The sequence below is a fragment of the Sebastes fasciatus genome, chromosome 15, assembly GCF_043250625.1.
Source record: "Sebastes fasciatus isolate fSebFas1 chromosome 15, fSebFas1.pri, whole genome shotgun sequence".
Taxonomy (NCBI): domain Eukaryota; kingdom Metazoa; phylum Chordata; class Actinopteri; order Perciformes; family Sebastidae; genus Sebastes; species Sebastes fasciatus.
The window spans coordinates 12,674,339-12,698,477 of NC_133809.1; the positions used below are offsets into that span (position 1 = coordinate 12,674,339).

The window sequence follows — 24,139 nt, forward strand, 5'->3', positions numbered from 1 at the left end:
CACAGTGTGTTTTTAGTTCATGAAAGTTAATGGTAACATTTTGGTCGCCTAAAAATGTCTTATTCAGCGTTCGGTTGTACTTAGCTCCACCCTCTCGTGTCACTTCTGGTTGCAAAAAAACGAGATGGTGACGGCCAAAATGCAGAACTCAAGGCTTCAAAACGGCAGTCCACAAACCAACGGGTGACGTCACGGTGACTAAGTCCACTTCTTATATACAGTCTATGATCTCAGTGCTGCTTTCGACACGGTTGACCACAACATGTTACTAGACAGACTGGAAAATTGGATAGGACTTTTTGGCACAGAACTAAACTGGTTCGAATTCTATTTGAAGGGTGGGGAGTATTTTGTGTCGATCGGTAAGTACATATCTGAGCCTGCAAAAATGGCATGTGGAGTCCCCCAAGGCTCCATTCTCGGGCCTCTTCTATTCAGCTTCTACATGTTCCCACGAGAGTGGATCATGGAAAACAACATATCTTACCATAATTATGCACATTGATTTATATAACGATATCACCAGGTGACTATGGCCCAATACAAGCAGATCAAATCAATGACACAAATCTGATTTTAATCTTCTATTTTACTTTGTTTTAATCCTTTTAAATCCTATGCATGTGTATTTTTATATTTTCTTTTGCCTCTTGTTTCCTTTATATCGTGTCTTAATGCCTTTTATGTCTTATGTAAAGCACTTGTTGTTGAAAGTTGCTATACAAATAAATGTGTCTTGCCTTTGTCCTTGCATGACTGTTAACTCTGGTTCTTCCCTTCCCTTACTTGTGACAAGAATGTGTGTCACTACTATCTCATTTGAAATGTCTGTCTGAACTACCTTCATCACAAACAAACCACTAAACAATTCCTTTTGTCTGCTTGCACGCACAGACTCAGCTGAACCTGCTGCTGGAAAAGCTCCGCAGCACTGTGAGTAATATGTCACTTTCATTTCATATTTTCTAGAAAACTTTTTTCCAACTTCCTGCTCAGAATCAATAAGCACTTATTAATGTTTGTGTGCATAGGGCTCCAGTTTCATCCGCTGTGTAAAACCCAACCTGAAGATGGTCAGCCACAAGTTTGAAGGAGCTCTGATTCTCTCACAGCTGCAGTGCTCAGGTAGGACCAGAAACTATATGTACAAAATGTACTGTAGAGTTTTTAAAAAGTTATTCACTTCAATTCATATTTTTTAGGATAAATATACTTACAGTGTATTCATTGAATGCAGGAGCTGGACAACGATACTGAAACATCCTGTGATATATTTCTAATATATGAATATAATATACCCAAGAACCTCAGAATTTAAACTAAATATTGGATCATTCTTCAAAAAAGGAAAGCCTGAGGTCTTTAAGGAATGCAGGATGTGTAAATTTACATTTCTTCCCACTGCTCCCCACAAAGGTTGAATTATGTTAAACTGTAGAGACTGGAAAACCTCAGGAGGCTTTCGACTTATACTACTGTATATTTCAGTCCAGGTTGTCCGTGTTTGGCATACTGCACTCAACACTGTCATGATGGTTTTTTTTTGTAAAGATTTGTTTAATTGAAAAACAGATGGTGTTTAATTTACAGTGCAATTGCAATATGTTAGATATATATAAAGTTTTCCATTTTTTCATGAAAAAAACCCAACATAAAACGGTGCTAAATTATGTGTTTTGACGTCAGTGCATACTGCTACTGTACTGCTACAGCCTTTGTTATTGTGATTACATTAATGTTCTTTCATGCAGTGCCCCTCTCCTGTAGATATGGAACTACTCTCACTTGCACGCACACACAAACACACATTAAACATTGATAAAGTACTTGTGTGGGATCAAACCGGATAGTGTATGCTGTATGTAAACGAACAGATTTCATCAAGCTCATAATGTTCCTTTGATAGACTGTCAGTAGTGCACATTTTACTGTGTGTAACTTTACTGTAGTTCCACAGGAAATCCTGTTTCTACTTAATAGACCTGCTTTTTTCTTTGTTTTTCTTGGTTAGGAATGGTGTCGGTGTTGGACCTGATGCAGGGGGGTTTCCCCTCCAGAGCCCCCTTCCATGAGCTCTACAACATGTATCAACAGTACATGCCCGACAAGCTCACACGCCTCAATCCACGACTCTTCTGCAAGGTGGGATGACATAAATTGAATAGTTTTTTCTAAGTGTACTGTTGTTTTAAGATACGTATTGTTATTATCTGTTTAAAATAAAGCCTAATTAGTTTTGTAAAAAAAAAAAAAAAAAAGCTTATAGCCACACTGACCCATTTGGGAATGAAAAACTAACATAAACAGTTTAGTGCCCTACATTCTTTCTACAATGTTGCTGTGTGACTGAATGTGATTTTGTTCCTCTGTAGGCCTTGTTCAAAGCTCTTGGACTAAATGACAACGACTTCAAGTTTGGATTGACCAGAGTGTTCTTCCGCCCTGGAAAGGTACAGAGAAGTCATCAGAATTGATTAATGTTACAGGTCATTGGGCCTCATGCAGCTCCATTTTCTTAAATTTATGTTCAGAGAAAAAATAAGAGAACTCCAATTGCACCAAACATTCTTAACCATCCAAATCGGCTCTTACCGAGGTGTGCTGAATGATGAATCCCACTTGATCATAAATTGGAGGCGTGTGACCGTTTATTATTAGCATAGGTAACGCCCCCTAAACACTATATAAGTGCAGGTGTTGTGCCATCTGCAAATACTCTGGCACATGCCCAAGAATTGGAAAGATGCCACCAAAAAATGCTGTAAGAAGAAGAACAACAACAATATCATCCGAGGGTTTTTATACTCTTAATTAGGGTCACTGGACCAATAGTATTTCTTTAATAATCCAATCATTATAATTACTCTAAAACATATAATAATCTAAATTTGATTACATGATATTCATGCATTTTTTTGATGTCCCTTAAATTTAAAATGTATGTTTCCTTGCGTTGGACAAACAATTTGTGGACTTTGAAAACAAGATGTTTTTTCTTATCTTGGTAAAAGTGCTCTCGACCATTTGTACAATTTTCTTTTACCGAAGAGAAGAGCAAAAATACTGTAAGAAAACACTGGTGAATCCCAGAAATAAGATAAGATAAGATAAGATAAGATGAACCTTTATTAATCCCCGGAGGGAAATTCAGGTGTCAAAGCAGCAACATCAGCAAACAGAGTGAATCACAGGAGAGGTAAAGGTGTACAAAAATTCTAAAGACAATAATAGAGATATAAAAGATACAGAGTGAATGGGTGAACATAGTGTATACAGTCCGTCAATAAATAAATGTAGTATGTACAATAAATAAATAAATGTAATATGTACATATGTGCAGTCAGCAATAAAGTGGTATATAGGATGTATAGTGTAAAGTGAGTGTAAAGTGCGCCAGATAGTGCATGTTTAAATTTCTTAAAAGTCCTAATAGTTGTCATATGGGGGTCAGCCTTGGTTGTGGAGCCTGATGGCTACCAGCATGAAGGACTGACCCAGGCGCTTTGTGTTGTGCCGAGGAGGGATGAGTCTGTGGCTGAAGGTGCTCCTCATCTTGACTAGCTCATCATGGAGGGGGTGGAAGGGGTTTTCCAGGATAGCGTCCAGCTTCCTCCTCATCCTGCCCTCTGCCACCACCTCCAGACCGTCCAGCTCAGATCCAACCACAGAGCCAGCCCTCCTCACCAGCCTGTTCAGTCTGTTGGCATCCCTTGTGTTCATGTCATGTCATGTTCAAATCAGTGGGTACTAACAAAATAAGAACAAAAAATAACAAATATAAGAGAAAATGTGTTCATATATCACTTCCTGCATGAGGCCCATTGTGCAGAACTTTAGAACTATTTTCTTAAACTAGCAAGCTAAGCATCATAGCTTAATTTGTGTCTGTGTCTGTGTGCATCAGTTTAAAGAATTTGACCAGATCATGAAGTCTGACCCGGAACACCTCGCAGAGCTGCTGAAGAAAGTCAACCAGTGGTTGTTGTGCAGCTGCTGGAAGAAGGTCCAGTGGTGCAGCCTGTCTGTCATCAAACGTGGGTTGAATCCGCTGAATAACAACAGAGCTTGTGATGTCTAACGGGAGCAGCCTCAATACGAGTATCTGCAGTGTTGATTAGGAATGATCTAGATTGTCTTTCTGTTTTCTTGATGGTCAAACTTTAGTGTATTTTAGTTTGTTTTTAGGATTGAGATCATTTGCCACACACAGTCTGGACATCATTTTGATTTATCAAATGTCAGGCCTTTCTTTAATAGAGAGGTGACCCTAGTAATAAAACCATCTCCAATATGCCCCCATGTCCACATCACTTGAGTCTCCTACACAAAACTGCAAATGAATCAAGAACTGAATAATTGAAAGAGATGCCAGTAGCATAAGTTATTTTTGTTAGTTAAGCTATTTCACTTCCCGGTCGATGGTGTATAAGATGCTTTGTCATTTCCTCTCAGTATATTATATAGCTCTGATGGCTATACTAAATCACATTTCACGCTTTTCCCATTCATTGTGAAATATTGAAAGCAGCAGCCTCTAGCAATATGGAATAGTACTCTAAAAGCAGTTCCTTGAACCATTACACTCTCTGCCAAGTTATTGATTTCCACCATTTAACAAAGTGCCGGCTGGCTCCTGCTTATTTGTGTAAAAAGCATCAAATGAAATTACATTCGAGCTATAACAGAACACTGCCTCCGCTTGACCACACATTTCTTTGCATAAATGACCTGAGGAAATTTATGTCCCTGGTTCCGGCCATTTATTTCCTTCAACACCTCATCTCATTATCGCAGTTTCATTCATGTGAGAGAGAGAGAGAGAGAGAGAGAGAGAGAGAGAGAGAGAGAGAGAGAGAGAGAGAGAGAGAGAGAGAGAGAGAGAGAGAGAGATCTATAGTGTAAGAACAATACTCTGCACTATTTGTTTTTGTGCCTGATAAATCTCACCCATGAAATCCATTATTATACATAGCTGTATCATTAGCTTAGAGCTTGAACTTGAACTACATTTTTCTCATCCCCTTTATGATATTTATCTTTAAAAATAAACTTCTTACTAGGGATGTGAGAAAATACCGATACACTTGAGTATCACAATATTATGTTTCATGATTGATTCTCAAAAACACTTTATTGATTTTGAATTAATAGTTTACATGCAAAGATTCGTGGCAGACACTGGTTCATTTTGTGTTGTGTTTAAAACCAAATCAGCCATTTGAGGCTTCTGGTCCAACGTAACAACACAAACTGAGACAGGAAGTAACGCAAGGGCACACCGCTTACATTTTTTTACTCATATTTTATGCATTTGGCGATGTGTTCTTTATACTCTGACAGTTTCCGTGAAATTAGATTAAAAAAAAAAAAAAAAAATCACAATAGATCGCCTTGCTTCCATTATCACAATATATCGCAATTAGGGCTGTCAACGTTTTTAATGCAAAATCGCTTTAACGCCACTAATTTCTTAACGCATTAATGCAATCGATCTTACGGAGGTTGTAGCGGGCTCCATTGGTACCAACCATGTCATACTAGCTTGTTGTGAAGGAGGCTAAATAACGCTACAAAGTTATTCTAAATTTTGCCAAGGAAAAACTGTCATGGCCATTTTCAAAGGGGTCCCTTGACCTCTGACCTCAAGATATATATGAATGAAAATGGGTTCTATTTCTCATCGTCAAGTCAGCACACTGACACACTGACAGCTGTTGTTGCCTGTTAGGCTTTAGTTTGTCATGTTATGATTTGAGCATATTTTTATGCTAAATGCAGTACCTGTGAGGGTTTCTGGACAATATTTGTCATTATTTTGTGTTGTTAATTAATATTTACCCACTTCCATGTTGATAAGAGTATTAAATACTTGACAAATCTCCCTTTAAGGTACATTTTGTGCTATTAATTTGCGATTAATCTCGATTAGCTATGGAAAATCTCTGGATTAATTGCGATTAAATATTTTAATCGATTGACAGCCCTAATTTTAATCTAAGGAGGGCATTGCTGCACTATCTCCATGGAATACCTTTGATCTTTGTAGATGAGCATCTTGATGCACTGAACAACATGTACAAGTATATAAATGATGTAAGAGTTGTATGTCTCGTTTAGGTATTTTCTTGGCTTTTTTGCCTTTATTAGAGACACATAGTAGAGAGATGACAGGCCACCACTATAAGTACTTTTATACATCTTAGTTTAAATCCTCTTCCTTTTTTCTCTCCTCTCTTCAACAGTTCGTAACAAGATGAACTACAGAGCTCAGGCCTGCATTAAGATTCAGAAGACTGTCCGCATGTGGTTGTGTAAGAGAAAGCATAAGCCTCGGTGAGTCTCTCCTCCTGGTTCTGGTGCCTAACACACACATTCATCATTCATCGTCTCTCCGTCTGTCCGTGGCCTTTGCTCTCTTATTTTTTCATCTCGCCCTGTACTCTCTTGTGCTTTTTTATTTGAACTCATTCACGCTTGGTGGGTTTTGATGGCTTTCCCGTATTGTGCATTTAGGAGTTCAAATCAATCTGGAAAGTCATCTGTGGAGAAATGATGTCTCACTGTACTGCTTTTGGACAAGCCGCATGTCTCGCTGTATTGGGTTGCATGTATTTGGGGGAAATGGCTCCTGTGGAAGCAGCCATCCAGATGATGGGTTTTCAGAGAGTTTTTTAGAATCAGATTGTGATTGGCAGTATGTGTGTGGATGCATGAGGAAATGTTGGCTGTGATCCAAACACAAACCTCTGACCCATGATATTGCTATAGTCAAGTGTGATTTAGGGGTTAGCTTAGGCATGTTTTTGTCTAAACTAATGCCTCAGTTGCACTTTATCACTTCTTTTATAGGTTTGCCATCTCTTTTAAGGCAAAAACATCGTTTTTCATGCATTGATCAATTTTGAGATTTTGGGCTTCCATAACATGTCTTCTTTCAGACTAGTGGAAAGAAAACATCCAAAATACACATTTAGAGTTTTTATTTTACTACTATGTCTATTTTTGTCCTCCTAAATTCACCAAAAGTTAGCATTACATAATGACTCAATTGCATATTTAAACATAATTGTATTAATGTAAGTATTTTTTTAAGTTGTTATGACTGTTGACTGTATTTTCTGATTATGGAGTGATACAAATATATTATCCAAAATTTCCTATGTGAAAACCTTTGACTCTAGTATATCAACAAAATGAAACAAGAATTTTGAACCTGGCTTTATCCAATGTTCAGATTCCTGTTCTGGAAATAGCACATATTTAATAAGAGAATGCCTCATTTGCATATTTTTATACATCAAATTTCAGAAAACTTGTAATCCAAAAAATAATAACCTTCATGCAAGTAATCAACTGGGGAAGTTTCATGCTGATGTCTATTATAGTTGTTACCCTATTCACCTGTAGTGTCTCCCCTTTAAGAAGTGGCCATTTGTATGGAACACTCCATTATGCTCTACTTTGCTTACGACATATTCACGTGTAAGTTTGTATTTTTCACTTCTCGTAGCATTGACGGTATGGTGAAGGTTGGAAACCTGAAGAAGCACATGGAGCGGTTCAACGAGGTGGTGAACGGGCTGAAGGAGGGCAAGCAGGAGATGGCCAAACAGGTCCAGGAACTGGCTGCCTCCGTAGACGCTCTGTTAGCAAAGATAAAGGTGAGTCTGGGTTCAACTCATTCATAGAAACCCAAGGGTTATTGCTCTATTGTGATTGTAAAGCTGCTCATGTCAACAGTTTTACAGCACAATACAGTGTGAGCAATGCAACATGTTGCTGTTCTTCTTTATGGTTCTCTACATAGTAGATGTTCCCGGCACAACCAGCCCTCTCCTGTTCTACATTATGCCCTTTCCTAAGTGTGCTGTGCCCTTTTCTCATTCTTTCTCTCAGAATCAATATTTTCAATCACCTCAGGATAAAAAGAAGAGCTAGGTGGAAGGAGAAATCCTCTCGTCTCCAATAATATAATTTAGAGAGGCTGTTTTGCTAAATTATCAAACTTGGTTAGTGAAATCCCAGCTCTCCCTGTGCAATAACCACCCGTCTTATTGGACCCTGTAGGTGCGGCAAATCATCACACACGCATCCACATGAAAGCCAGACGTCTGGGCACTGACTTTCCAATAGTGTTGATTTCCTGGACTCTGTAGTTACCTTTATGCAAACAGATATGATTAGAGGGCTCATAGGTTCCTCGGGGTGACGCACCTTTCTCTCGCTCTACCCAAACCAGCCTCCGCTATCCTCCTCTGTTAGCACATTAGCAGCCCGACTGTCGACACTCGTGACTTCCTGAGTGCTCAGAAATTGCTCCTGGCGTGGCGTCTCTACATGAATAATGCATGAGATGCCAATGGCTGTCATTCAGACCTCCATACGTTGGGGACAAGACCTTGTCATCTTCCCTCCCTGTGCCACTGTTAGAGACTCACTCTAATGACTCTTCACAATGCGCTGACCTCCTCTCCCCCGCTGATTGTCTGACAAGTATAGTGGGGAATTGAGCATCGTGGCTGCAATGTGCAAGTGACAGTCACAGTGTCAGTTAGTCTTTCCTTGATGGTCGCGCCATGGTAACGGTGGAGTGTGTGCCGAGTCAGGCTGTAAGTGCACTCGGAGTCTCGAAAATGTTCCCTCCCCTGAAAGTAAACTAAATTGTAGTCAAACTAATTCAGATTTAGCACATTAGCCATCCTGAGGTGTTTGATAAACACTTATTAGTAATGGTGTTCAGGGCAACTTATCGCTTTGAACTCCACTGAGGAAGAAATAAAAAAGTATTTCTTCATTTTGCGACCTGTCATTTTGATTTTTCTCTTGACCCCTAGGCCACAGCGATGACCCGAAAGGAGATCGACACGGAGTACCAGGGGCTGGTGAAGCGCTCCGAGCAGCTGCTCTCCTCGATGCAGAAGAAGAAGCAGCAGGAGGAAGAGAGCGAGAGGCTGAAACACATCGAGGAGGAGATGGACAAAGAGAAGAAGAGGAGGGAGAAGGAAGAGCAGAGGCGCAAACAGGAGGAAGATGAGAGAAAACTGTAAATGATGTAGACGTTTGAGTAAATGCAATGATAAAACTATAAGTTGTCTGTCGGTCTTAGTAAAGATTTCTTTTCTCCAAACATTTCAGGAAATCGGAGATGGAGCTGAAGAGGAAGCAGGAGGAAGAGGATAGAAAAAAGAGAGACGAGGAAGAGAAAGTAATACAGGTTTGGACCACCCTAAAATATGATATATTTTTATATTATGTCTACTCTCCTGCTAAAAAACTTGTGAAGCCCGGGGCAGACAGATGACCTGGAAAATGAAAACTACCATATATTAGGTTGAATATCAAGTATCATATACTACTGTAGGTAGATGTAATTTATTTTAGGTGCACATGTTTATGAACTCATGGCCCCCTGCAGTCTCTTCTAAGCTTCATGTTTACTTCCGACGAGGTAACTGACCCTTACACCCCTGCAGCGACTGAGTGCTCATACCCAGCCATTATAATCACATTTAAGTAACATGGTTTCCTAGTCTTAATCCTAATCCTAGACTGAGCTGGTCAGTTTCTACAGTATAATGTGCGGTATTGTTTGTGGAGAAATTAATCCCGTCACTGGATTATTATGGTTTCGCCCCCTAATTCCAGGTTAAAATAAACTGAGCGACATACTGGGTTTACCACAGAAACACATTTTACAGGAATAGAGATTGGGTTTTGAAAAACATTTCAGCAGAGTACCATCAATTCATGAAATTAAAGTGTATGATCGTGTACAAAATGGCAATAGAGCTCAATCAACTTGTCAATTAATGGATTAGTAAATCAACAGTTTTGTCTGAATCTCTTTCGACAGTACTGTATCACCTTGAACTCATGAAACTTTTGATGAATGGTAAATGGACTTGCATTTATATAGCGCTTTACACTACAGGTCAGCATTCACCCATTCACACACACATTCATACACTGATGGCAGAGGCTGCCGTTCAAGGTGCCAACTTTGGCCATCAGGATCCAATCTAAATAAATGCCTTACAGCAAAGGAATCGTCATTGGTACCAACCGTGTCATACTATCTTGTCGTGAAAGAGGTTAAATAACGCTCCAAACTTGCACTAAATGTTGTTGAGGAAAAACTGTCATGGCCATTTTCAAAGGGGTCCCTTGACCTCTGACCTCAAGATATGTGAATGAAAATGGGTTCTATGGGTACCCACGAGTCTCCCCTTTACAGACATGCCCACTTTATGATAATCACATGCAGATTGGGGCAAGTCAAAGTCAAGTCAGCACACTGACAGCACACACTGAATCCCATGGCTGCTAAGAATGTAGTATAAAATATGTGTGTTTTGTAGTTATTAATGGGCAGCGGGAAAACAATCACTGCAAAACCACCATTATGGTTCTAATGTTCCCTTCAGACTCTGCCTGCTTCGTTCATTTGGTCTCCCACGGCAACAGCAGGGTCATGACATTGGTCAGATTCCCAGCGGGTTGCCCACATCATTGATGGTTCCAGTTCCTGCCCAGTTTCTCCTAACTAAGCTACTTTACCTGTATCCTGTATTTTATTATAACACCTTCTACTCTCATCTACACTTTGTCACCTCTATCCATCTCTGCCTGTTTCACTCACTCTCACTTTTTTGTGTAATTGCCATTTCGTTCCATTCCTTATCACTACACACACACCTGTTCCTCCTCGATGTTGCCATTATATCTCACCTTACCTAACCATCCATTCATCCATCTGTTACACGTGCATCACGCCTTCTGTATATCTAAAGCCCTTTTTATTCAACCGAGGCCAGTTGGACATTTGCATGCTGTCATTTTTTTTCCTTTCTAGTAGTGAGACAGTTGACACCAGGCTGTCATGAGCCACATGTCTCAGGAGACTCTCTGCAGAGTTTGTTTATCCACTGCTCTAAGGCTCAAAGCTGCAGCAGTAAACTTTCTAAGGGTGTCTGCTGTGACTTTGATGGGACTTTACTCTGTTCTTTGCTATTTTCTGCTGTGTCAAAGGTTAGTCTATCTGGCTCCCTTCAAACTTTGTATCATGATGTCTTTCAACCTAACCTTATATACTGCACACCATCCAGTCATCGGCTCTGCAATATTTGTTTTTGTCTTAAAGGGGAACCTCATCCGATTGAAGACTTCCAATTCGATCAAAGTAGTGTAATTCATATTCATGAACATGAACAACCTCTGGAATTGTTTTTTATGCATTTTTTTCAGTGGGATACCTCTGGGTTTGTAAAGTGAAGCCAATGCGAAGTGCTTTAAACTTGCATTCTTTCTAACAGCCAGCAGGGGGCGACTCCTCTGGTTGCAAAAAGAAGTCTGATTGTATAGAAGTCTATGAGAAAATGACTACTTCTCACTTGATTTATTAACTCAGTAAACATTGTAAACATGAGTTTATGGTCTCAATCGCTCAAACGCAAGTCTATTTCATTACAGCATGATGTTCATTTAGTGAATTATGGTCCAATTTAGAGTCAAATAGACCATAAAGCAGGGAATGCTTTAGGGCGTGGCTACCTTGTGATTGACAGGTCGCTACCACGACGTTGTCCAGTCTAGGAGTTGTTTGCGTTTTTGTCGTAGAACTTAAACTCTTTCACAGTGTGTTTTCAGTTCATGAAAGATAATAATAACCTTTGTGGTGGCTCGAAATAGTCTTGTTCACATTCGGTTGTACTGGCTGCAAAAAAACAAGCTGGCAACGGCCAATATGTCAAACTCGAGGCTTCAAAACCGTAGTCCGCAAACCAATGGGTGACATCACGGTGACTACGTCCACTTCTTATATACAGTCTGACTTTTTTCCAGGATCCTCTAGTAAAATGTGAGTGAACGGGTCATGGGCTTTTGGAGAGTGCCAATGGGAATGTTTGGGATTTAGCATAAAATCTGTGTAATTTTGAGCAGATCATGCAACGGTGTCTATAAAACCTGCTTGCACTAGCTATAAAACAGCTCAACTTTCACACTGAGGCCATCACAATTTTAAGTTTTGGTTCTCTTGCTTCACCCGGGTCATGTATCTAAGCTGCTGATTGGACCATTCTACAGTATGAATAATATATTATTAACTGGTGGAGAGCCATTCATATTTAAAGCTCCTCAGAGAAAAGTATCCATTGTGGACTTCATTAGTGGGTTTCTATATGGAGATAGGAGATGCATATATTTTAGATACACATATAGATAGATATAATATTTTATATAATAGTTTGTTCTATCAAAAGATATTTATGTTCTTTGAAGTGAAAGATAAAAACCTGAAGTTTGCATCTGGGACAAACTTATAAAATATGTCCCTACTGATTGTTGTATAATGTTTGTCTGTATGCCGTGTTGTGTCTAGACAAAGTAAAGCTTCATTAGCAGCTCTACAACCTGCATAAATATGTCTAATCAGGCTTGGGCACACAGCGGAGCTTTAATTGTTATGACGGGTCTGGCACAAAGGGGAAGATTCAGTAGCCTGTTTAGACAGGATCTAGGTTTATGTAGATTTTATAAAGTCACATTAAATGTGTGTGTATGTGTGTGTTTACAGGCGGGGTTGGAGGTTCAGCTGGCTCAGGAGCGCGAGGAGCAGGTCCAGCGCACCACCATACTGGAGCAGGAGAGACGAGACCGAGAGTTAGCCATGAGAATCGCTCAGAGCGAGGCAGAGCTCATCACTGAGGAGGGGCAGCTGGACCCAAGCCTTCGCAGGTATTCAAAATATGTGAATGCAATGTACACCTTTGATATACAGTATACTGCTTTGGTGCAGTGCACAGTAAACAAGCATCAATAACCTCCTGTGTTTTCTCCCAGTGACAACACTTTTTCAGGTCTTCCTATCTCTTCATCCACAGCCAGAGCCATGTAAGATATCGGCACAGGTTTCTAGAACTGCCCCCTGTCCAAATGACCCTATAACACCAACAATAATCACTCACTGCCCCGCTGTCTGTCTTATCCTCTGTGGTAGTCATGCACGTCTCAGCTCTTTAAAGGGGACATATCATGCTCATTTTCAGGTTCATACTTGTATTTTGGGGTTCAAGTAGAACATGTTTACATGCTTTAATGTTAAAAAAAACACATTATTTTTCACATACTGTCTGTCTGAATATACTTTTATTCACCCTCTGCCTCAAACGCTCCGTTTTAGCGACTGTCTCTTTGGGAAACAGGGACAAATGGGCCAACAGTGAAGTCCCGACTTCCAAAGTGAACTCGTTCATGAGCACACGCCTACTTAGCCAAAGAACGAGTGAGTGCCGCTGTTCAGCGAGCTAACCCAGTAGCACAAATCACACCCACTGAGCTGAAGAACTTTAGCCGATTCAAAGTGAAATAGCAAACAGTACTTTCGTGACGGCTATTTTGCTTGAGTTTATATGATTGTGGCATGTAACAGAGTTGTTTATTTATTCTTATATTACTGAAAAAGCAGTGAGCTTTTGAAACGTAGCAAACTAGCCGCTCGCCAATCTCCCAGCTGGAGATGTGTGCATCACTTTAGCGTTTCTATTGGTGGTAAACAGAAAAAAGCCCTTGAAGTAGTTCTCGGAGGAGCTCCCTAGTGGGCAGTTCCTCTCAGGGAGTCACCAGAACTGTTTGGTCCGAATCGCCTACGTATATTCAAATGAGTCTGCATGTGACACAGGAAGGGGAGCCAAATCTGAATGGCTTGTTGAATCACATGTTTTCTGATCTAGGCAGCCCACAAAAAACTGACACGGTTGACTTATTTCAGTTTGTGGGTTGGTAGACACTCCAGATACCCAAATGGATGTACACAAGCACTGAAAAAGTGAGTTTTTCATGATATGTCCCCTTTAAAATAGATGCTGGATAATACCAGTAATGCAAAGCCAACAAAAAAATTCCTTTGATTTTAAGAAATCAGTCAAATTGAATGTCTTGTCTGTGTTATTTCATGTGGCATGAATCATAAGATATGCCATTTAGAGGATGATTATATGTGACAGTTGCACAAATGAAGATGGCGCACCGGATCATTAATGAGAGGTGGATCAGAATGTGCAGCATGTGATCTTTTTTTGCTTCTATCATCTTAATTGGCTCTGCATGAGTCTGCAGTGGATAAAGCTCGTCTGTGTCCTTTGCAGTGCTGCTGGTGCACAGAACGAGCTCATGAGATTGACTGTCTATGTGCTTCCCCTGATTCACACATTGAGTTGGTATAAATCTGTTAGGTGTTCATGTCCTCGGGATACATGTGTAGTTTATATCTGGTTTCCCTGATTCAGGTAACCTTCAATATTCACCCAAACTAGTTTTCAAAACGCTCAAAATCACCCTCAACCAGAAAAGGTAAGACAGCAATGAAGTCTGAAAAGGGCCTGAGGACCAGAGTTTCTGGCTGAATCTGCTAAAATGAGGATCAGAGTACCCTGAGTGTTCATTTCCTCACCTCTCTTAAGCCCTAGAGAAAGGGCGTCGTCGCACTCTGATTGGCCGAGAGGGTAAACGCCCCAAGCTGCTCTCAACTCTTAATTAGGAGTCATTCCTCACACCCTGCTCAACAGGTGATCTGAATAACCTCCAATCATCTCAGGGGAACTGTGACATTCAGCTAAAACAAATTCAGAAAAGGGAAATGACAGAATGACGGACTGCTACAACTCTACTATACTTCTAACCTAAATCTCATTAATGATATCAGTGGCTTTTAATTGACAAAATTCAGATTTTTCTTACCACTGCTATAAAATATATAATGTACTATATTTACAGTGGTACAAAATGATAGGCTACTATAATAGGCTACTATATTTATTCACTAGGGTTGAGTGAGTTCAGCAGTCGTGTTGACATGCTCTACTGTGTGTATTAAAGCTAGGGTTGGTAATGTTGAGAAACTACCAAGAGTACCCTAGATTTTAACCGAGCCCAGTGTTGCCAACTCTTTTCCAATGAAAGTGACTAGCAGCAGTCCCGGCTTCATGGACGGACCCGCCCACCGAGTCACCTGTGCCCGCCCTGGACACGCCTCCGTCCCCAAAGATGGGCTCGTTAAATGTAGTGGATATTACACAAACACAGGGTTGCCAACTTGGTGACTTTACGCAAGTAGGATTGAGAAGGCTACGGGCATTTGTGTCGCGTAGTCATTTTGTCAGGGCTTATTAACCCTGAACGTTTTGAGTATAGTCCCAAAAGTAATTTTTAATGTAAGCGAATGTGAAGCTCGAATGTGAGATAGGCTACTCCTCGTAACATAACAGCCTGTCAAAAATAATATAAATGCAGGTCTCCAAACTAACTAAGTTACAGTAGAACGAGCGTAATTATTTATATATCACAATTCATTATTAATCTGGAAAGTAAACATCAGTTTTTTAGGTACACATTAATTTGTTTTAATTAGCCTATTAGGACGTGTAGCCTACTTTCAATGTAAATATGGTGCCAGAGTGCATAAAAAGCATCAAAATAGAGCTTGTTTACCAAAAAAAAAAAATCTCCCTATTTAGTAGTCGACACTCACTGATTGACTGATTGATTTTCCATAACCCCACTCTGTGTTTAAAGCCAGGAGAAGTTCTCTCAAAGCACTCCACGGTCTTACCTGCAGGTCAAGTGAGCCCAAAATTACATTTGATCCGATAGCCTGTAATCTTGTCAGTGTTCGCCATGTTGCATGTCTCCTACTATCCCCGTGAGTCAGCTGACCCCTGGAATCCAAAAGGAGATCCGTTGCAAGAAAGAAGCTCTAAAGGTCACGTGTGTTACGTGTGCACACCGCTGAGCTTAAACAAATTAAAGCCTGCGTGCAGCAGAAGGCTGGCATCGCTGGCGTATAGTAGAGAGATATCCGCCTCCTCTCTTTCTACAACCATCCATTTCCTGTTCACCTACTGCCAATAGCAAAGCCCCGGCCATCGCTTCACTTCCACTTCTTCTTCTTCTTCTTCTTCTTCTTCTTCCCTGTCCTCGGCCCTGGTTCATCATCCCCGTCACACGCTGGCACACGTCTCAGCCAGACTGATCCTGAATCATCTTTCCAGTCAGTATGAATTATAAATGGTAATTGTAATCTGGCTGATGATTCGCAGATCAGTAATCCTCTTCTCCGAGACATTAGCAGCTATCCCGACTGTAAATAGAGGAGGTAAATCCTTTGCATTATTGAATTAGCAGCCTCAACTCAGCAGGTAAGCTGGAGACGCCGCGTGGCTGACATGAGCTCACGCTCGCTGCGGCCGTCATTTAAGTAGCTGAAGCTCTGCAGCGCACAGTTTGATTCACATATTATAGACTGCATCATCTCTCATTCCTGTTAAAATAAGCCAGCAGATGTAAGCCGGCATCTGGCAAGTTGTAACATTAGAAGAGCTTTGCATCATTTTAAGTGGAGTTGACACAGTAGGCTGCGATGATATGGACAAACTCTGCTCTTCGGGCTCCAACGCTGACCGGCCTCTAATGTGAATTTAATCAGCTGAGACAATGAGGAGGGCTTGAAAGAAGTGAGGTGTCCGTTTTCATTTCTCACTAAGGGCGATGAATTTAATCAATCCTGTTTTCCCTTTTAATATTCACGCATTTTGTCTGCCACTGAAATTCCACATCACATCACGCTTGAAAGTGATTAGATCCACTATAATTACACATCAGATGTTGCTCTTAGTGCTGTGATTCTGCTGTTCCATTAGAAATTGACACCTCCCTGATTGTAAAATTATATTCAGCGCCGTTACTCCCACCTTGTCTCACTCTTACCTGTCTTCACACTCACCTTCTTTTCCTTTTTTTCCCCCCTCCCTCTAACACACCCACGTTCATCTGTTCCTTGCTTACAGGGGTCCTCTGGTGCAGGCAACCAAAGCTGCTGCCGGCGTGAAAAAGTACGACCTCAGCAAGTGGAAGTATGCTGAGCTGCGAGATGTCATCAATACTTCCTGTGGTGAGAATTCCCGTGCATGATAAACTAAACAGAGTGTGTGTATGCACTGAACCAGACGTTACAAACCAGTGGGCCACTCCGGGGTCTGGAAAGAGAAGCCAATGCAGGAGTAAACTAATTTCTAATGAGTTTATGGTCTCAATCGCTAGTTTCAAGTCTTCTTCAATACAGCATGATGTTCATTTAGTAAATTATGGTCCCATTTAATAATAATAATAATAAATTTTATTTAGTGGCGCCTTTCTGGACACCCAAGAACACCTTACAAAAATCTGTTAAAACATAGACAGATAAAAAACAATATAAAAACAACAGGACATGACAGAGACATATTTGTACAGACACATATGATGGGTGATGATGAGTTCTAGAGAGAGTAGGCCAGTTTAAACAGGTGGGTTTTCAGGAGGGATTTGAAAGATGTGATATTGTTAGACTGCCGGATGTGTGGGGGGAGTGAGTTCCATAACCTGGGAGCAGAGCAGCTGAATGCCCTGGCTCCCATGGTGCTGAGGCGTGAGGTGGGGGTGGTCAGAAGTCCGGCTGATGATGAACGGAGGGAACGGGAGGGAGTGTACTCCTGGAGGAGGTCTGTGAGGTAGGTGGGGGCGAGGTTATGGAGGGCTTTGTAGGTGAGCAGAAGGTTTTTGTAGTCGATCCGGGATTTAACAGGGAGCCAGTGCAGCTGGATGAGGATGGGGGTGATGTGGTCGGAGGATTTGGTGCGGGTGATGATCCGGGCGGCAGAGTTCTGAATGATTTGGAGTCTGTTGAGTAGTTTGATGGGAATGCCAGAGAGGACAGCGTTGCAATAGTCGATCCGGGATGTAACAAAAGCATGAACCAGGATTTCAGTGCTGGAGTGGGATAGTGATGGACGGAGTCTAGAGATGTTGCGGAGGTGGAAGAAGGCAGTCCGGGTGATGTTTTTTATGTGAGATGAAAAAGAGAGTGTGCTGTCCAGGGTGACCCCAAGACTCTTGTCAAATAGACCATAAAGCAGGGGATGCTTTAGGGCATGGCTACCTTGTGATTGACAGGTCGCTACCACGCGTTGTCCGGCCTGGGAGTTGTCTGTGTTTTCGTCTTACAACTTAAACCTTTTCACAGTGTGTTTTCAGTTCATGAGTAAGTAAACTATGACCTTTTTGGTCGCCTAAAATTTTTTATTCTGCGTTTGGTTGTACTTCGCTCCACCCTCTCGTGTCGCTTCTGGTTCCAAAAAACGAAGATGGTGTCGGCCATAAACCAAGATAGCGATGGCCAAAACAAAGAATGTATATTGCCAAGAAATGAAAGTCAATTGTTTGTTCAAAAGCGCCTACCGGACGGCAGTAAAACGTCCTCCAAAAGAGTGCCGTACAAAAGTAAAACTAAATTATTTCTATTATATCGTCATATTCTACCAAAAATGGCCTGTGTTGAATAATAAAATATTATATATATAATAAGTGTTTTCAGTCCAAAATGGCGGCAGCAGCTGTTCTAAAAAAAAGTTTTGTCTCTTTGCTTCTATACTCTTTGGCCAAAATGCCGAACTCGAGGCTTCAAAACGGCAGTCACCAAACCAATGGGTGACGTCACGTTCACTACGTCCACTTCTTATATACAGTCTATGATACAAACAGATCAAGTTGGTAGTGCTCTTAGTGAAATAAGTGATACTAACTATTTTCCCTCCTTCATTCAAAATGTACTTACAGTTTTCAGCCCCCAGAATTAAATAATTCAGCAGCAGCTCATGTTTTGGCACTTTTGGTCCCCAAAAACGTTTTTCATCTGCACTCTGTGTAATGTTTTGTTGAATAGCCAAAGCGACCGTTAAAAAGCTGAGGCTGCAGCTGTACAGAGTGTGGATACGAGATGTCTTGCCTGAAAAAAATCAAAAGAGCGATCCGAGGATGTTTCCCACAGCTGCTGCGACTCATCAGCATGCGTTTTATTGGTGGAGAGAGGAAATTATCACCATTACTGCTGCCCTTCCTAGTCATTCCCAGCCAACCCTCTCCTCAGTCAGCGTGAAAAGCAGATGCCTTTGTGCCTCCACACTTGTCGATGCCTTTTCTAATTGCCACTGTATACAGTGCTCTGATCAGTGTGTGGGACTCTGATATCCCCTGTGGGATTCCAAGGACATCTGGCTAATTTGTAGAACCCATTTGCTGTAGTGGTGATACCAAAAAGCTGTGTTTGAAATCTAACTGATTATAGCCTTATGTTGACTAAAAGCACTGTACGCTGTGAATGTTTGCTTAGTATTTCATTATAGGAACGAAAACACAGTGCTAAACTCCTCATTATACTGTGTTATAGTTTATCATCAAAATTAAACATGCTGTCGTCTCGCTTTATTCCCTAAATGTAGTGGTATTTGAGGTTGTTTCCAGTTTCTTTATATATGAGTCATCCATGGCTTCAAAATCACAACACCAAATATTACAAACTACTTTATACTTCTACTCCTACTACTACATTTCAGAGGGAAATATTGTACTTTTTACTCCATTGCATTTATTAGATAACTTTAGTACTGGTCCTAGTTACTTTTAAGAGTAATATTTGACATATACACATATGACAAGCTTACATATAAATATAGAAAATACAATATATTGCGTAAGATTAAACCAGTGGTTTCCAACCTTATGAGGTCACACGTAAATTGTACACGCTTTATTTTAAGGGGTCTCAAGCCAAAAAGGTTAAGAACCACGGGACTAAATGATTAACTGAATAATCGAAGAAATAAAGGACATTTTAATCAACAACAATGGTAAGTTGCGATGCATAAACACAGGATTTATAATATGACAAAAAGCAAAAGCTAAAGATATTTCGGCTTCTGATTATTACATTTTTGTAAATTTTTTCTTCTGTAAACTCAAGTTCAAGACCTTTAATTGTCCCCAAGGGGCAATTGGTGTTGCCGTAAACTTGAAAGTTCAATACTGAATCAACCCCTTTAACATTTTAAAATATATAAAATAATATAATTTCTTTGGATGCATCTGGAATTGTTAATTTCAAGCTCTTAAAATCTAATTTGTCCAGGGTTGGATTTTATGTCCAGTGACAGAGACCAGTCAACATGAATACTTGAGATGAAAGTCATACTTGTGTGTTTCATCAGACTTTGCTTGTTGCATTTATTTGAGTACTCACTGTTGTCATGATATTTGGACAGACATCGAGCTGCTGGCGGCCTGCAGGGAGGAGTTCCACCGCCGTCTGAAGGTCTACCACGCGTGGAAGTCCAAGAACAAGAAACGTACCGATGATGGAAGCGATCAAAGGGCTCCGAAATCTGTCACCGACTACGGTTAGCCGAGAGATTATTCCCTGTATCACCCTTTTTGCTCTATCTTTATATTCACAAACACAGCAAAATAAACATACCGTACATTTCACACATGCACACCTCACCTCACCCCAGGCACATTAAGTTACAGGTGACGAGTGTTTAGTTTCTCCACCTTTCACCTCTCGCTGTCATCGGCAGGAAATAATGACCCGCACACAAATAACCTGCCTGTGTTTCCTAACATTCAATTAGCCGACGAGATGCCAAGGCCTGAAAATGCAGCCGCCTTCCGCCTGGCTCTGTCAGAAATATTTGTTCTAATTAGCAGAGTAAGTGCCAGCCATGCCTCGTCGGATTCAGTAGCTGCTGGTGTGACAGCTCGCTGCTCTGCTCGTTTCATTCTCAACTCAACCGAGCATGGGCTGTGCCACAAACACACACACAGAAATGTTATTTAGCTGCTTTAAAACTTACCGGTGCTCTGCATATCCCTTCATCTTAAAAAACAAATATTAAGGTTGATGGGGGGAATGGGAACATTAGATTCACCGTTGCTTTTACTTTCACTATATTTACCCGCCTTTCTCTTTTGATATGATAGCTCCTGAAAGCCGTACTGGATGCACTTTGTTTGCCTACTTGGATCCTGTTCTTGGCCTCTGCTGATGCAGCAGGGGTCTTACCAAGGCCATTTCATAAAAAGGCTAAAAGCTGCTTTTCCATGTGATATTTACAGGACTTCCTGGGTCCTTTTTGATCTTGTATGTTTTGAAAGCTTTATACTTTGTTTTCTGCCACACTCAGCTGGTTCTGTGCTGTAAGCAGAACACGGAAAAACAGTATTATATGGTTATTTAAGACCAGATGCTTTGTTGTGAATGCTACTCTGGAAATAAATAACTTAATGTTCACACTGCAGCTGAACAGAACCCGGCTCCTCCGATGACGGCCCAGCATCAGGAGGTGGCCATGAACCGCCAGCAGCGGTATTTCCGCATCCCTTCCATCCGGCCCGCAGACCAGTACAAAGACCCGCAGAATAAGAAGAAGGGCTGGTGGTACGCCCACTTCGACGGGCCCTGGATCGCCAGACAGATGGAGCTTCACCCAGACAAACAGCCTATCGTGTTGGTCGCAGGTGAGTCGACAGCTATTGCTTTTTATGTTTCTATTGGAACAAAAGGTGTAGTACAACAGCATATATATAAAGGGACTGGTATTTTACATATTTTGCAACAATGTCATCCTAGACCCATATTTCCTAACTCCCTCATTCCCCATTCTTTGAAGCGATTGAGATAGTGTGGTACACATGGAAGATTTGGCAACTTAAACATGGAATTACATTAGGTAATCACGAATAAATAATAATAAAATAAATAAATCAAAAAGAAAAATAAATAAATAAAATCATAATAATAAAATCATAATAATACAGACACTGAAACAAGCATTAAAAAAGAGTAGCTTTTGCTTTTTGTCATATTCTCAGGTCATGGACTGTTGAATTTGAAGGATTTTTGAAGACCTGAATTGTAAAAGTATCTAGTAATTCAAAAGGGAAATGCAAAAATCAAGAAAAGTCAAAGAAATTTACATAAAACATACTTTTGTGTAACAGAAATATTTTCTTTTGTATCTTTGGTTATCTTTTGAGGGTTCCCGATCCTCAGGCACGGACGATTTAGTCTATAAAATGTTAAAAAAGAGTAAAAAAGATACCCTCCAATCACTTTTTTAAAATCTTACAAACAGTCCAAATCCAAATAATTTATAAATACATATAAATGTAGATTTATCATTTACTTATTCCCACTGTTATACAGTATATTGTATGTCTTTCATGCACATATTTTTACGTATTTCTTATATACTAATTTCTTATTCTTCTCTACATATATTGTTATATATTGTAGAATTATGTACATAATTTACATGTTACTTTATTTCTATTTTCTTACATTTCTTTATGTTTATTTAAGAGCGACTGTATCGTCCCAATGTCACCCTGGGGATCAATAAAGTATTTCTGATTCTGAAATCAAAGGAAAGCAGCTAAATTTGAGATTATGTCAATAAAATAATTCTTTTAGCACTATTTGATGTGTTTTCTATCATCATTCGTCCACCACTCAGGCAAAGACGACATGGAGATGTGCGAGCTGAGTCTGGAGGAGACGGGTCTGACCAGGAAGAGGGGTGCGGAGGTCCTGCCCCGGCAGTTTGAAGAAATCTGGGAACGCTGCGACGGAATTCAGTACCTCAAGAAAGCCATTGAGAACAAGCAGGCCCGCCCCACGTACGCCACCGCCATGCTTCAGAGTCTCCTCAAGTGAACCACGGTGGCAAGATAAGCATCCTGAAACATGACACTGATACACAGACTCACAAACACAAACATGCACATTCAAGAAGGGCGACGCGGTGTAGCTGTGGTTTGAGGGATGAAGAGAAGTAACCACAGAGAAAGATGCTCCCTATACAATCTCACAGTAGGCACTCTGTTTCATCTCCTTTTTAAATACCTTGCTTTGTTTTCACTTTTTATATCTTTTATTTTGCAGTGTGGCACCTTATTGGTGTAGCGTTAGCATTTCAGACTTCTTCTCAATCTATGCTTGAATGGAATACCCCACCGTGAGGCCTTAAATTACAAAATCACTGCAGTACAACCAGGAAGTCTTAATATTGGTGCGTAGCTATTAACCTGAAATCTTAATGGTCTGAAATAGGGACAATAAATTAGACGTTTAATATAAAAATATGTATATGTAATAGTGTCTAACTATATATATAAGATATGTAAGGGATAATGTACAGAGAGACGGTCATTATTGTGAAGTAAACGAAGATAAACGGAGACAGGCACAATGCGGCACCCTGTGGAGGGGTTTATTTCACAGCAATGACCCGCTAGCTGTGCATTATCCCGCTTATTACACGGCTACTTACTTGAGAGATCAATAATTTCACACAAAAACGGTCCACCAGAGTCTGACATCAGAACTGCGCCCATAGCAACGGTCTGTTATACATAGCAACGACCTGTTATAAAGCAATAACAGACCGTAGAACGTTGTCAGAATTGAATATATACGTATATATACATGATATACATATATATAAGATATATGTACTGTATATATATATATAGATAAACAGATAAATACATATATATATATATACAGTACATACATATACACTCTATTTTAGTGTAAGTATACCAGTTATTATCTTCCGTCATTTATTACAAGTTTACTAAAGAAACTAAGGGACAATCATGTGATGGCTAAACATTCATAACTTTTTCATGACTGCGCAAAACAATTCCATATCGTCATTGAATGTATTTTTCAATAATTATGAATTCATTTAAAGAAGTGCTGGGTTAAATCATAGTAGTTTCGTCTTTTTATCCATCTTTTATTTCCTGCTGCGAATACAACTGTCAACTGTTAAAATCCTTGAAAAGGGAATCTTTTTTTTTGTATTGTTGTTTATTTGTTACGCAAGTTAGTTTTCATGTTTGCAGTTTTGTGGGTCTGGGGTTGTTTTACAGACAATAATGTAATGTGTGTGTGTGTGTGTGTGTGTGTGTGTGTGTTATGTGTTATGTGTTATGTGCGTTTATTCATGTAATATTTTATTAAGCTGATTACTTGACTCCTGTGTTGGTTAGATCAGGAACTTTGCAGTCATCTCATTGGACAACCACCTTTATTTAGGTTCACACTTATTTACTGGAAGATACAGCAGCCGACTGTAACTAATGATTCGAATTTAGATCTGATTGTTTGTTGGCCTTTTCACCTGAGTACTGTAGACAATAAATATATGAACCCATGTTCCTGGTTGCTTCTTCTTGCTAAGTTAACGTAGATAACCGACGAGTG

At 40.2% G+C, this 24,139-nt stretch overlaps 1 protein-coding gene across 2 annotated transcripts in view; it reads left to right on the top strand.

Moving 5' to 3' along the window:
- myo6b (myosin VIb) overlaps window positions 1-24,092 on the top strand; it is a 47,835-nt gene extending 23,743 nt beyond the window's left edge. Inside the window, exons 19-33 of one of the 2 annotated variants that reach the window (XM_074661674.1) lie at window positions 895-933; window positions 1,032-1,125; window positions 2,012-2,142; window positions 2,373-2,450; window positions 3,905-4,034; window positions 6,243-6,333; window positions 7,511-7,661; window positions 8,835-9,043; window positions 9,136-9,214; window positions 12,575-12,735; window positions 12,841-12,891; window positions 16,842-16,945; window positions 20,130-20,264; window positions 21,166-21,384; window positions 22,383-24,092. In XM_074661674.1, coding sequence (XP_074517775.1) covers window positions 895-933; window positions 1,032-1,125; window positions 2,012-2,142; window positions 2,373-2,450; window positions 3,905-4,034; window positions 6,243-6,333; window positions 7,511-7,661; window positions 8,835-9,043; window positions 9,136-9,214; window positions 12,575-12,735; window positions 12,841-12,891; window positions 16,842-16,945; window positions 20,130-20,264; window positions 21,166-21,384; window positions 22,383-22,582 — 1,872 coding nt within the window. In that variant the 3' untranslated portion in view covers window positions 22,583-24,092. The remainder of the gene's footprint in view (window positions 1-894; window positions 934-1,031; window positions 1,126-2,011; window positions 2,143-2,372; window positions 2,451-3,904; window positions 4,035-6,242; window positions 6,334-7,510; window positions 7,662-8,834; window positions 9,044-9,135; window positions 9,215-12,574; window positions 12,736-12,840; window positions 12,892-16,841; window positions 16,946-20,129; window positions 20,265-21,165; window positions 21,385-22,382) is intronic. The other variant, XM_074661675.1, reaches the window with a different exon arrangement.
- Window positions 24,093-24,139: the final 47 nt, after the last annotated feature.